The sequence below is a fragment of the Panthera pardus genome, unplaced genomic scaffold, assembly GCF_024362965.1.
Source record: "Panthera pardus isolate Hobbes unplaced genomic scaffold, ASM2436296v1 HiC_scaffold_17, whole genome shotgun sequence".
NCBI lineage: Eukaryota > Metazoa > Chordata > Mammalia > Carnivora > Felidae > Panthera > Panthera pardus.
Genome location: NW_026526732.1, coordinates 145,837,193 through 145,852,728, shown reverse-complemented (window position 1 = coordinate 145,852,728; position 15,536 = coordinate 145,837,193). Strand labels below are relative to the sequence as shown.

Below are 15,536 nucleotides of genomic sequence, written 5' to 3'. Positions count from 1 at the left end.
CAACACAGAATGAATAATGTTATCACCACCTACTGCTTCTAATGAAGAAGCGAGACCGGTGATAAATTGTAAACCTGTATAATAGGAAAGTATCTTACCATTTGGTTTAGGTATATTTCAACACTGGTCTGCCACATTTTCAACGTTGTCTTCTGGTCAACTTTGAGTATGTTATACTCACACCACTGACCAGAACCTTTCTTTTTAAGCCTGGTGTCTTTTGTTTATTTGGATATGATCGTTCAGTGCCAGAAACACGTTTCTAAGAAAGCACTGGCACACACCCCTTGGGTTTGTGGGAAACAATTCAAGAAGCCAAGCTCCAAAATAAATAAGTTGGATCTGATTCTCAACAGCAAGCTTAGCTCCTTGTTCCACTGCCTGTTGCTTCAGAGCCAGCACTATACTAGAACAGAGGCTAACGAGGCAACATCACACGCACACTTACCTCAAAAAAGAGAGTTGCATTCGAGGGAATTTTGGGGAGACTGCCAGCAGAGCCATATGCATATTCTGGTTTGCACAGTAAATGGCAGATCTCTCCTTTCTTCATGGTAGCCACCCCAATGTCCCATGCTTTGATAACTTGGCCTACGAGAAAGAAAAAGGTGGTTGAAAGCGATAGGCCGTATTTAAAAATATTTAACTGTCATAAAACAAAAGTTTGAATAAATTTCCTTTACATTACATACTCAATAAGCAGGGGCTCAAAAAGAACCAAGAAATAAATTGATTAAAAAAAATTTTTTAATGTTTATTTACTATTGAAAGAGAGAGAGAGAGAGAGAGAGAGAGAGAGAACATGAGTGGGGGAAGGGCAGAGAGCGAGGGAGACACAGAATCTGAATCAGGCTCCACGCTCTGAGCTGTCAGCACAGAGCCCAACGCAGGGCTTGAACCTGTGAGATTGTGACCTGAACTGAAGCAGGAAGATGTTTAACTGACTGAGACACCCAGGAGCCCAGCCCCCTTTAAATTTTTTTAATGTTTATTTACTTTTGAAGGAGAGAGAGCCAGCGAGCATGAGCAGGGGAGGGGCAGATAGAGAGGGAGACAATAAACTGATTTTTGAGGGTGACCAGAGAAGATTCCCTGCTGAGAAGGAGAACAGTAGTATCAATTTCTAAGTTTCAAAGACTGAATCTTTGATAAGTGGTAATAACGTAATCTTTGAAATGTAGCTGGGCTGCAGCTGTTGCTTAATTTACAATTTCAACCATAATAAAGGGTGTGTTTTCTAGGTACAGACAGAACAAAAATAGTATGGAATGAAATGGAATTTGTCCTAAGGAAGCTTATAATTCAGTTGAGTAGACAAAAACAACAAAACAACTGGAAAAGTATAAATTGCATAAAAGGGCCCATGAAAGAGATCTCCAAATTTAGAAAAAGAAAAAAAATATTTTTGTTTTGTTTTTAAACAAAATGGTTATGTGTCCTTTTGTCAAATCACAAGAACTACTGAACTCAGAATTTTTTTTCCTACTTCCAGGAAACTAAAAGTTGACTTTACTCCTCAACTGTAAACTATTCTAGTGTACATAATTGTAATTATATCTTACAATAATCAGTCTCAAATCCTTTGGGAAACAAAAAATGTAGGTGATTTAAAGAGGTAAAATACAAAAATGAGGTACTATGTCAATCAAAAACGTAAGTACTAACAGCAGGATCAGGTAAACAATAAATCCCAGCAGAAGTGAATTTTTTAAAAGTTTATTTATTTGAGAGTGAGACAGTGTATAAGAGCAGGGGAAAAGCAGGGGGAAGGGGGAGTGGGAGGAGGGGGAGGAGGGGGGAGGAGGGAGGAGGAGGGGGGAGGAGGGGGGAGGAGGGGGGAGGAGGGGGGAGGAGGGGGGAGGAGGGGGGAGGGGAGGAGGAGAGAGAATCCCAAGCAAGCTCTACACTGTAGTGCAGAGCCTGATGTGGAGCTCAAACCCACGAACCACGAGATCATGACCGAGCCAAAGTCAGATACTTAACCGACTGAGCCACACAGGCGCCCCTGAAAGTGAATTTTGAAGAAAGCTATCATCTTGAACTGTGGTAGGATATTAGAATAAGACGAATTCTATACTAAAGTAGGTAAGTAGGGATGGATAGAACATTCCTGACTCAGGACTACAGCTTGTCTTAAGTATTATAATTTTTCAAAAGATCAGATACTTACTGTAGTTAAAAATGTTTAAGTTATACATGCCTATTATTCAATCACACACAAGAGAAAAAACAAAGTAAAAGGGCATCCATTCCCTCCTTGTAAGAAGACACTGTTTGTTGTTCCTTTTATACCCTTCTGGTGCATGCTGTACAGCATACCATGCATTTAATTCTGCTTTTTATTCAATATATATCTTGATCTCTTTCCGTCAGCAGAAAGGAGGATATGCATTATTTTTAGGATATGCATTTTAGAGGTTAAAAATATACACTGTTTTAACCACAGACTACCTGGATTCAAATACCAGGTCTGCCCCTTATAAGTAATGTATAAATTATTTAATCTCTGTGCCTCAGTCTCTCATCTGCAAAATGTAGATAATAACCGTGCCTGCCATAGTTATGAGAATTGTTAGATAAAATCTGTCAAATGCATGACATGGTGACTGGCATATGATATATACTTAAGAACAGCTGTCATTATTCAGGCACCTGGCTGGCTCAGTTGGTAGAGCACATGACTTTTGACCTTAGGAACAGGAGTTCAAGCCCCACGTTGGGTGTACAGCCTACTTCTAGAAATAAAAATAAACAAATAATGAAAGAACAGCCATCATTATCATCATCATCATCATAAATACAAATATACAAATATTTGTACAACTTTAATACAATTATTAAATGAGATCTAGTTCATTCTAAATGACAGCATGATATTCCAGTCACTCTACTGAGAAACATATTAACAGCAGTCTAAATAAGGATATGTGTCCATACAGGATTGTCTACTTTGTGTGAGAATATTTGGAGAATATTCTAGAAATGCAATGGTGATGTGCACTTTCAATTTGACGGACGTTGCCCAACTGCCCTTCTAAAATGGCTACATCGATTTATTTTTATTTTTAAAAAATGTTTATTTTTGAGAAAGAGCACTTGCAAGTGGGGCAGAAAGAAGGAGACTGAGGATCTGAAGCAGGCTCCAGGCTCTGTGCTGACAGCAGAGAGCCCGACGCAGGGCTCCAACTCACAAACTGTGAGATCATGACCTGAGCCAAAGTCAGATGCTTAACCAACTGAGCCACCCAAGTGCCCCAGCTATGTCAATTTATATGCTCACACATGGTTCTATTGTGAAAACAGTCCAGAATCATCAGGTGAAATGTAAAGTCTGCTGTTGATAGGTTGCTTTCCTGTCACTGATGCTTGGAGTGGGCCCTTGAGGAACATTTTTTTTCTTTACTATCAACTCTGGTATTTTAAGACATACTTGTCCAGGAAATCTTTATATTGTGTGTGGGGGGGAGGGATGAGGGGGGACTATGTACATTTTTTCAAGTTATTTAGCCAACTACTGAGGAACAAAGGTCCAGCTATTAAGAATACAAAGATGGCCATTCCCTTCTTCCTTCCAAGGAAGGTGCAATGTAGTATGGCTAGTGGAAGAAAATGATAAGTGCACTGTTTTTGTTTTTGCTTTAAATGAAGCAATGGTAAACACCAACAAAGTATAAACAAGGGGCTTTTTGCTTTTGGATGGGGGTTAGAGCAATCAACAAAAGCCCAATTCATTGATAAGATCTACTCTATGCCTAGAAGTTGGAAACATTAGCCTGTGGATTAAATCTATAGGAGCCTTGACCTAAAAAATCCATGCCTGTGCCTTTGCTTTTCTTCTCATTTAGAACATAAAGCTTCTCTTACATTGAATTCTTAATACTGAATGAAAACACATTAGCAAAGAGCCAGACTGGTATGACCACAGGTATATGTTTCTAAAATAGTCAATCCAGGGACTTTTTTTTTTAAATTTATTTGTTTATTTTGAGAGAGAAAGAGAGCACGAATGTAGGTGTGAACAGGAAAGGGGCAGAGAGAGAGGGAGAGAGAAAAGAGTCTTAAGCAGGTTTCACACTGTCAGTGCGAGCCCGACACGGGGCTAGAACTCACGAACTGTGAGACCGTGACCTGAGCCAGTCACAAATCAGATGCTCAACCCACTGAACGACCCAGGTGCCCCCAGGGACTCTTCTTAAAAAGTACTTCCCCCTGTTGTGATGACTACCGGGTGATGTATGAAGTGTTGACTCACTAAATTGTACACTTGAAACTAATATTACACTGCATGTTAACTAACTGGGATTTAAATACAAACTTTAAAAAAAAAAAAGTATCTTCCCCCGATTAAAAAAAACAAAAAGTAACAATACATACTTATTATAGAACACCTAGAAATTATAGAAAAGCATAAAGAGTAAAATAAAAAACCTCTGAAATTCCAGCATCTGGGGTAAACTGTCAATTTCCTGGTTCATTTCTTTCCAATTATATGTTCACTTGGTTTGCATTTAAAATTTTTACATATACATTCTTAAAATTCTGGTCATAGTTTATTTGGTTTTGTGATCTACTCTATATTTCACACTAAATGAGCATTTTCTTGTTAAAAGACAGTATTTGAAAAATGACCTAATAACTATCTCATCTTCTGATTATAATTTCAATTACATTAATAAACATTTAGGTTCTTCCTTTATTCTTCTGACTTTTATAAAGTTCTGATGAACTGATGGATGAATGGATAAAGAAGATGTGGTGTGTGTATATATGTGTGTGTGTGTGTGTGTGTGTGTGTGTGTGTGTATACACACACACACACACACTTGGCAATCAGAAAGAATGAAATCTTGCTATTTGCAACTACGTGGATGGAACTAGAGGGTATTATTCTAAGCAAAATTAGTCAGTTGGAGAAAGACAAATATCATATGACTTCACTCATGTGAGGACTTTAAGATACAAAACAGATGAACATAAGGGAAGGGAAGCAAAAATAATATAAAAACAGAGAGGGGGACAAAAACATAAGAGACTCTTAAATATGGAGAACAAACAGAGGGTTACTAGAGGGGTTGTGGGAGGGGGGATGGGCTAAATGGGTAAGGGGCATTAAGGAATCTACTCCTGAAATCATTGTTGCACTATATGCTAACTAACTTAGACATAAATTAAAAAAAAAGTTCTGATGCACAATTTTGCACCTACATCTTTACGTAACTTTTTCTGTATAATAAAAGCCTCTTACCTGATAATCAGAGCTATAGTTGGGAGGTTAATTTAAAATGTTGCTTGGGATTCTCGCTCTCTGCCCCTCCCCTGCTCCCTCAATGAATGAGTAAATCATTTGCAATTTACAATGTGGGTTTCTTTAAAGTGGACTGAGAACCAGAAGATACTTGTAAAGCAATCAGTACATAGAATTCTTCTGGTAAAATGTGTTCTGAAGGGCTTGTTTTTGCCTTTTACCCATCCCTAATTCAACAACAATTTACAAAATGCTTTTAGCAATTTACCTTAGTAAGGCTTTCCAAAAATGACCAAGTTTTCACAGAAATAATTCCTCTTTCTTTCTACACTAATTTAAGTGTTTTATATATTAAATTATATAATTACAAAAAGTACAATGGCTATAAACAGGTTTCAAGTGATTCTTAGTAACAGTCTGAGGAAGAAAAATGCAGGCCCTAACATCCAGAAACTGCTGGACACTGACAGGTAGGCCTTACTGATGTCTGAAGCTGGCCTGGGGGAACCTAGGCCATGCTATTCTCCCGGTGCACACAAACAATCTCACTAAATACCAACATCAGACAAGGTCACTCTGAGACCATGAAAAAGTGAGACAAAACAAAAACACTTCAAAATTTTGGACAAAAAATAAGGTCATTGTGCAACCTACAAAATACCAAATATCCCCCTCTCCTGGCAGCCAGGAGTGACTGCTGCTTCTCCAGCAGGTAGGGCTTTAGTCTCTTGTCTATTTGGCCTTCCTCCTAGATAAGATTTGTTAAGATCCCCAAAGAATCACCCCACATCCTAGCAATATCCAATCCAGAGCAAAGGAGCTCTTCCTTAATCCCTTCCCCAAATCACCCAATACAAAAGCCTAAATCCTAAAATAAATCCCTTTGAATACTCTTACTGAAATACCACACAGTCTGTTACGTGCATTTTACCTCTACAATGAGTAATAAACCCGGCTTGTTCAATGACAGCTATGTTCCTAGTGGTCTATGGCTGGAGGGCATTGACAAGGCACACTCAATTGGCTGAAGCACAGTGTAGGACCACACCACAGACCAGGAAACCAGCAGTATTGCTCAACATCTTTACAAACAGAACGCGGGGCATCATCAATCCGGGGTTGGTTAAGCAAGCTTCTACCATACTTTCTTAGGTTCAATTTGTAGAAGCAGAATTACGGGGTCAAAGCGTAAACATTTTACAGATTCTTCTTGATCTTTAGGATCATAATTATAGGTATCATGTACCAAGAATATATAATTTGTTCTCAAACTTGATCTGGACTTCCAATTTTACTAGCTCAAATATAATTTATCAATTTCAGGAGTCCTATTTCATTTGTAACAATAACTGAAATAAAAACATATATTTAAACAAATCTATAGCATAGCTACCCCTAAGTTTAAAGGCTCTCTCTACATATGTAACCACAGGCAACTGAAAAACCTAAAAGTATACAAGAAGACTAGTATCAAAGCAATGAACTGTACTTTTTTCTTGCTTCTGCAAAGTGTAATCGAAGAATACATTTTAAGACATAAAATTTTATAGGTTCAATGTAGGTTCATCAATCCTAACAAGTGGATCACTCTGGTGGAGGGTGTTGTTAAGGGGGAAGCTATGCCTGTGTAGGGATGGGAGATACATGAGAACTCTGTACCTTCTGCTCAGTTTTACTGTGAACCTAAAAGTGCTTTAAAAGTCAATTCTACTGGGGCGCCTGGGTGGCTCAGTCAATTAAATGTCCAACTTCAACTCAGGTTATGATTGCGTGGTTTGTAAGTTCGAGACCCATGTAGGGCTCTATGCTGACAGCTCAGAGCATGGACCCTGCTTTGGAATCTGTTAGTCTCCCCCTCTCCCTCCCCCATTCATGCTCTGTCTCTCTCTCAAAAAAAAAAAAAAAAAAAAAAAAAAAGTTTAAAAAGTCTATTAAAAAAATCATAGGGGCGCCTGGGTGGCTCAGTCAGTTAAGCATCTGACTTTGGCTCAGGTCATGATCTCATGGTCCGTGAGTTCGAGCCCCACGTCAGGCTCTGTGCTGACAGCTCAGAGCCTGGAGCCTGCTTCAGATTCTGTGTCTCCCCCCCTCTCTGACCCTCCCCCGTTCATGCTCTGTCTCGCTCTGTCTCAAAAATAAATAAACTTTAAAAAAATTTTTAAAAATCATATTAACAAAATTTAACAAAGTAACCCAAGTGTCCGTAGATAGATGAATGGATAAAGATGTAGTTTATATACACAATGGAATATTACTTAGCTATAAAAAAGAATGAAATCTTGCCATTTGTAACAATATGGGTGGATTTAGAGGGTATAATGCTAAGTGAAATAAGTCAGAGAAAGACAAATACCGTATGATTTCACTCGTATGTGGAAACAAATGAACAAAGAAATAAAAGACAATCAAATAAACCCAGACTCTTGAATACAGAGAACAAATAGTTACCAGAGGGGAGGTGGGCAGGCTATGGGCAAACAGGTGAAGGGGATCAAAGAGTACACTTATCGTGATGAGCACTGAGTAATGTACAGAACTGTTTATTGTACACCTGAAACTAATGTAACACTGTATGTTAATTACAAAATTTTTTAATGGTTTTTTTTTTTTTTTTTTTTTGAGAGACAGAGAGAGACAAAGCACGAGCAGGGGAGGGCAGAGAGAGAGGGAGACACAAAATCCAAAGCAGGCTCCAGGCTCTGAGCTGTCAGCACAGAACCCAACTCGGGGCTCAAACCCATGAACCATGAGATCATGACCTGAGCCGAAGTTGGAGCCTTAACCGACTGAGCCACCCAGGCACCACAACACTGTATGTTAATTATACTGGAAAATAAATAAATTTATAAAATAAAAAATCAGATAACACATTTCAAAATACATTTTGATTTAATCATGAATACTCTATAGTGACCACTTTAAATATTCTAATTTTTCTCTTTATTGATTTAAAACATTTTGGGGCGCCTGGGTGGCGCAGTCGGTTGAGCGTCCGACTTCAGCCAGGTCGCGATCTCGCGGTCCGTGAGTTCGAGCCCCGCGTCAGGCTCTGGGCTGATGGCTCGGAGCCTGGAGCCTGTTTCCGATTCTGTGTCTCCCTCTCTCTCTGCCCCTCCTCCGTTCATGCTCTGTCTCTCTCTCTGTCCCAAAAATAAATAAAAAAAAAAAAAAAAAAAAAGTTGAAAAAAAAAAAACAAAACATTTTAAAACATTGTCGTAAAATACAGGGGTGCCTGGGTGACTCAGTCAGTTAAGCATCCGAGTTTGGGTCACGTCATGATCTCACGGTTCATGGGTCTGAGCACGGCACCAGGCTCAAAGCTGACAGTGCAGAGCCTAGGAATTCTCTCTCTCCCTCTCTCTCTCTCTCTCTCTCTGCCCATCCCTTGCTTTCGCTTTCTCTTCCTCTCTCCCTCCCACAAAATAAACTTAAAAAAAAAATTGTGGCAAAATACACGTAACATAAAATATGCCATCACAACCATTTTTAAGTGTACAGATCAATACTGTTACATATATTCACACTGTTGTGCAACCAGACTAAAACTTTTTCATCTTCCAATGCTAAAACTCTACCCATTAAACAACTTCCCATTTCTTTCTACCCCAAGCCTGTGGCAAGAATTTCATTTGACTCCGTTTCTGTGAATTTGATTATTCTAGATTCACCTAGATGTCAGGGGAATTATGTATTTGTCTTGTTTTTCAAAAGCTATTATTTTTAAGTTATCTCTACACTCAACGTGGTGCTCGAACTTACAACCCATAAGATCAAGAGTCACATGCTCTACCAAAAGAGCCGGCCAGGTGCCCCATATAGTATTTGTCTTTTCATGACTAGTTCACTTCACTTAGTGTATCCTCAAGTTCCATCAGTGTTGTCACATGTGTCAGATTTCCCTCTTTTTTAAGGCTGAATAATATTCCACTGTATGTATACACAAATTTATTTATCCATTCATCTAGAGATAAACACTTGGGCTGCTTCCATCTTTTGGCTATAATGAATAATGCTGTTAACAAACAGGAGTGTACAAATATATCTCTTTGAGACACTGCTCTCAGTTCTTCTGCGAACATACTCAGAAGTAAAATTGCTGGGTCGTGGGGTAGTTCTATTCTTAATTTTTTGAGGAAATGCCATACTGTTTTCCATTGTGGCTGCACCATTCTACATTCCTACTAACAGCATACAAAGGTTTTCAGTTTCTCCACAGCCTTGCCACATGCTATTTTCTCTCCCACCTTTTTTTTATAGTAGCCACCCTGATGGGTATGAGGTGGTATCTCAGTGCAGTTTTGATCTGTATTTCCCTAATTATTAGTGATGTTGAGTATCTTCTCATATGCTAGTCAGGTCATTTATATACATACACACACACACACACACACACACACACACACACACACACACGGAGAAATGTCTTTCATTGCCTATTTTATAATCAGTTTATTTGTGGTTTTTCATTGTTGATGAATTATAGGAGTTCATTATAATGACAAGGGATCAGATATTTGCAAACAGTCTCCCATTCCATAGGCTGCCTTTTCACTCTGTCATTGTATCCTTTGATGCACAGCTTTTAATTTTGATGTAGTCCAAGTTATGTATTTTTTACTCTTGTTGCCTGTTGCTTTTGGTGCCCTATCTAAAAAATCATTGTCAAATACAATGTCAAAGCTTTTCCTCTATGTTTTCTTCTAAGAAAATATAGTTTTAGGTCTCATGTTTAGACTTTTGATGCATTTTTTAGTTAATCTGTGTATATGGTGTAAAGGCTACAACCTTCACTATCTTGCATGTGAATATCCAGCTTTCCCACCATCATTTGTCAAAAAGACTGTTTTGTTTTTTATAATTGTTTTAATGTTTATTCATTTTGAGAGAGTGAGAGGGGGAGAGGGGCAGAGAGAGGGAGACAGAGAATCCCAAGCAGGCTCTACACCGTCAGCACAGAGCCTGAACTGTGAGATCATGACCTAAGCCAAGACCCAGAATCGGACGCTTAACTGACTGAACCACCCCACCCAGGCACCCCACTGAAAATACTGTTCTTTCTCTATTAACTAGTCTTGGCACCCTAGATGAAAATTATTGACTATATAACTTTTAAATGTAGGTATGCATTTGAAATATGAGCATATTTAAAATTCTACAGGATGAAAGATGTATTATATAGAAAAATACTTTTTAATGTGGGAATAGAGGACAAAAAAGATAAAATAATTTTGCTGTAGAAGGGTTTCCATTCAAAACAGAAGAGTTGATACTCTCTTAAATATAAGCATAATCACTAATAAGTTTCAGATAATTAAAAACACACATCTGATTTATTCCTGCTTTACCTTCATTGAAGGATTTCCAGGACTGAGTACAAATTTCTGCTATTTTAATTCTATGAGTATTTTGCTAATATTTTCTATTAAAAAAAAGAAAATTGCATATCATTATAAAATGGACAACGTCGGGGCACCTGAGTGGCTCAGTCGGTTAAGTGTCCGACTTTGGCTCAGGTCATGATCTCGTGGTTCTTGAGTTCAAGCCCCACATCAGGCTCTGTGCTGACAGCTCAGAGTCTGGATCCTGCTTTGGATTCTGTGCCTCCCCCCTCTCATCCCTCCCCCACTCACACTTTTCTGTCTCTCAAAAATAAACATTAAAAAAAATATATGGACAATGTTTTTCTTCTTTTTATACTAGATAAAGCAAATTAGCTTTTCCTGTTTACTTTTTCCTCTTATGAATTGTTTTGGTTCTATTTCAGAATGTCTTACAAAAGGGCTCTGATAATCCTCTCTACTCTCTACCAAAAGTATCTTGATTATGAATTGAACAAATAAATTTACATTTTAAGATTCTTCTAAGGTGATCATGCCTTCTGTTACATTCATTTTTGGCAGTTCTCTGATTACTAAGAAAACTGATCACAGGAGAATATCTTTCCATTCTCATGGCTTTATAATTTTTTTAAAAAGAGAGGGAAAATAGGAATGGTAGCATAATCTGTCCTGGGACAGCCTCATTAAGGATTAACATCAACTCTGCCAGGCTAAACTGTTAGATACTTGAAGGCAGGAGTCAGGTCTTGATTATTTTCTATTTCCTAAAGAATTATAAACTATAATACCATAAAATTATACTCAATTAAATTTTTTTTTTTTCAACGTTTTTTTATTTATTTTTGGGACAGAGAGAGACACAGCATGAGCGGGGGAGGGGCAGAGAGAGAGGGAGACACAGAATCGGAAACAGGCTCCAGGCTCCGAGCCATCAGCCCAGAGCCTGACGCGGGGCTCGAACTCACGGACTCACGGACCGCAAGATCGTGACCTGGCTGAAGTCGGACGCTTAACCGACTGCGCCACCCAGGCGCCCCAAATTATACTCAATTAAACAACAGGGTCCATGCTATAATTTTATATAAATGGAGTTAGAAATTTGTTAGCTTCCCACGATTTAGTCTCACCCTGCCCCAACAGGCTTCTCCCCAGTACCCATTAACAGAGCAATGGAAATCAAAAGCATTCTTCCTCTACTGCAAAGCACCAGGTAAAGCCAAAGAACGTACTTTCTCAAAGTTTGCTGTCTTTCTGGCTCACACTTTTGGAGAAGGTTAGAAAAATTAAATATTTTGGCCTAAAAGCAATCCTGAATACTCCTAAACTGCATGCAAAACAAACAAACAAAAACCCAGATGTTAAGGATATATTTAAGTGGGAGCAAAAGCATCAACAGAAATTTAAAGGGAGCACATGGTTAAACCACAAACAACCCACAGGAAGTTGGCTACACGGTTACCCATTACTAGTAGTGCTTTACCAGTTGTAAGATGTTGTCAAGACTTAAAGTGCATGAAAAAAACATACTTCAATTTAAAAAAAAACAACAAACTTTCAAAATAGGAATTCAACCCATAACATCAAGCAGGTAATAGCAAAAATTTTGCTTTGTAAAAAATTTTATTTATTTATTTTGAGAGAGAGAGAGAGACAGAGAGAGAGAAAGGAAGGGAGGGAGGGAGAGAAAGAGCATGAGCTGGGAGGGGCAAAGGGAGAGGGACACACAGGATCCCAAATAGTCTCCACGCTGTGAGCGCAGAGCCCGACACGGAGATCAAACCCATGAACCACGACATCATGACCTGAGCAGAAACTAAGAGTCAGACACTTAACTGATTAAGCCACCCAGGTGCCCGCAAAAACTTTGCTTTTGATAAACCTCTGTAACTACAGCATTCCTGTAAGAAAAGTGTCTGTCTGATGTACAGCAGGCACTCAGCAAATTCTGCTGGATGAGGACCTATTTCGTTTTTGTACCTAGTTTAAGCTAGTTTTAAACCTTAAGATACACACACCTTGAAAGAAATTGCTTGTGTTTGAATCCTGGCCCTACCACTTTATTGTATAACCATGGGCTAATGGCTTACTTCTCTCTGTAGTATCCTCATATGTAAACAAAAAACCCAAACCAAATGAAAACAAAAATGGTCCATCATAATAGGTAAGCCATAAAAAAAATTAGCAAAGTAGACTTCATCACAATTAAAATTGTTCCTTTAAAGGCCAATTAAAATGAAAAGGCAAGGCAAGGGCATCTTGGTGGCTCAGTTGGTTAAGCATCCGATTTTGGCTCAGGTCATGATCTCACGGTTTGTGGGTTCGAGCCCTGCATCAGGCTCTGTGCTGACAGATCAGAGCCTGGAGCCTGCTTCAGATTCTGTGTCTCCCTCTCTCTCTGCCCCTCCCCTGTGCGCTCTCTCTTTTAAAAATAAACATTTTAAAAAAAAACCCACAAAAAATTATAAACTGCCTACCAATGTTTCTTGCTTTATCTTAGTCTTTTATGGTTTTCATTCCTGTACTCTTTACAGAAGGTACAAGAATGAAATCATAGCCAGAATTAATCTTAATGCTTTTCTACAGATGCCTCCTTTTTAGAGGAGCAGGGAAGGTTAGGTGGCTTACTCATGTTAACATAACACAGGGAAGAGTGAAGATAGGAACTCTGGCTTCCTAACACCCAGGTGGATGCTCTCCCCAAGAGACCACACTGTCTCTAGAGAGGTGTGTCATAGGTACCAAGTCAACTGAAAGCTGCCTCTTTTATCTCTGCTCAAAATTCTAGGAAACATAAAAGACTCATTCAGCATAGGGTAGTTTATTAAGAAAATGCAGGTAGAAAAGACAGCAGCGTAAGTTCTTAGCAATTCTTTTTTTCCCCCCAGTTCTTAGCAATTCTTAGCAAGTCTACTTGCAAAGATAGCTGCTGAGAGACTTGTTGGCTTAAATCCATCAACTTCTTTAGGACAGAAATTCAAAGGGTAGAGTAAGAGTTTGAAGGGGGCAGGGGGAGCAGTGGAAACACAGATGTCTGATGAGGCCATTTACTCTGAGGTCATCTAAATTAAATGCTGATGCCACAGCCATGCTGGTGGCCCTGGAGGTTCACATCTCTGAATCAACAAAAAAGAAAAAAACTCTAATTTAACTGTCAATCATTATCTGCTTTCTCAACAAAAAGAATCTGTATTTGATTGCCATTGTACTGAAACACAAGATTAATCTCACACAAGCCACCAACTCACTGAAGACCCAAAGGAGAAGGGAGCAGTGGCACAGGCTGCACCAGAGCCCGGGAAGGGTACAGCCGGACAAGAAGCAGGAGTCACCAGGACACAGGCCTGTGAGTACCAGGAAAGGCAGGGTACAAGAGAGGCAGAAAGAGTTTAAGTCTGCAGTTCCTCACTGGCTCTTTTCTTTCCCAGATCATGCCTGGTTAACAATTCATTTCAGGTGGTACAGTAAAAAATGAAAGGGGTTATAGTCAACACTGAGACATGGTGGTAGACCAGTGCGCGGGGAGGGGGGGGGGGTCCAATCCTTTTCTCCCACACTTAATCTGGGAACGAACTGGAGATCTGTTCTATCTGTAGCAGGTAAGAATTAAAAACATTGGTAACTCAGCCACTAACTTTCAACAAGCCACATGGTCCACAAAGTCTAGTTTGATGTATGGGCTATTATTCTCACAAGATTAAAGAAAGTACTAAATTAACTAAAGACACGCAAAAGCATTTGAAAATGAATTAGTAAAAATAACACTTAAGACCTGAAAATAGTGCTTCTCAACCTTTTTCCTCAGGACCCCTTTAATCTTAAAAACTGAAGACCCCAAAGAACTTGTTTATCTATCTACTGATATTTACCACATTAAAAATTAAAGTTACTTACCTTCAAACATAGTACATTTACTACTGAAAAATAGTAACAGCCTCATATGTTAACACAAAAAATTTATTTTTATGAAAAGCAACTATATTTGTAAAAAATTACTGAGAACAGCATTGTTTTGCAGTTTAACAAGTGTAAAACGTGTCTGACTTGACAGAAGACAACCAAATTCTCATACCTACTTCTGCATTCATCTGTTGCAATCTGAGTTTAAATCTACAGAAAAAATCCAAACCCAAAAGATAGATAGGTGGAAAAGGTAGGAGTACTTTAACAGCCTTTTCAGATAATTATGAATATAATCATCTGAGAGGACATGCAAGCTGGACAAGTGGCAGTTTCATAAAAGTTAGTTGCAATGTAGAATCTGAAAGCAGATCAAGGAACTTTTCGTTAATATTATGTTACATTAAAATCCATTGATCTAGCCTGCAAAACGAATGGATCTTTTTAGTCACACATGATTTTGTAACATCTTGTATTGGGAAAATATTGGTTCACTGAGTTGCCCAGATCTTCCACACGTTAACACATTTCACTGGATGATATTTTAAAAACCACATTCCTGAACATCCATCGATCTCATCAGAAGTCTTTTAAGTTCTGGGAAGCTGTCAAGCTCACCGTGGCAGATACAAATTTCCCAGAACTAGAATTTTCATTTGAAAACTCAATGGTTACAAATACTGTCAGCTGTTTTCCTTGAAGTGACAGGCTTGCTTCATTCATTTTTTTTTTTTTTAACGTTTATTTATTTTTGAGACAGAGAGAGACAGAGCATGAACAGGGGAGGAGCAGAGATAGAGGGAGACACAGAATCTGAAACAGGCTCCAGGCTCCGAGCTGTCAGCACAGAGCCCGACGCGGGGCTCGAACCCACGGACCGTGAGATCATGACCTGAGCCGAAGTCGGATGCTTAACCGACCAAGCCACCCAGGCGCCCCTCGCTTCATTCATTTTTAAGAAAGTTATCTGCCAAATACTGAATAATCAAATCCGAACAATAACGGTTTGCCCTTTTTTTTCTTTTTAACGTTTATTTATTTTTGAGACAGAGAG

General features: G+C 38.9%; 1 protein-coding gene across 6 annotated transcripts in view; it reads right to left on the bottom strand.

Moving 5' to 3' along the window:
* FKBP5 (FKBP prolyl isomerase 5) overlaps positions 1-15,536 on the bottom strand; it is a 118,615-nt gene that overhangs the window by 38,215 nt on the left and 64,864 nt on the right. For all 6 annotated transcript variants that reach the window (XM_019456888.2, XM_019456883.2, XM_019456889.2 and 3 more), the window contains one exon: positions 449-591. In XM_019456888.2, coding sequence (XP_019312433.1) covers positions 449-591 — 143 coding nt within the window. The remainder of the gene's footprint in view (positions 1-448; positions 592-15,536) is intronic.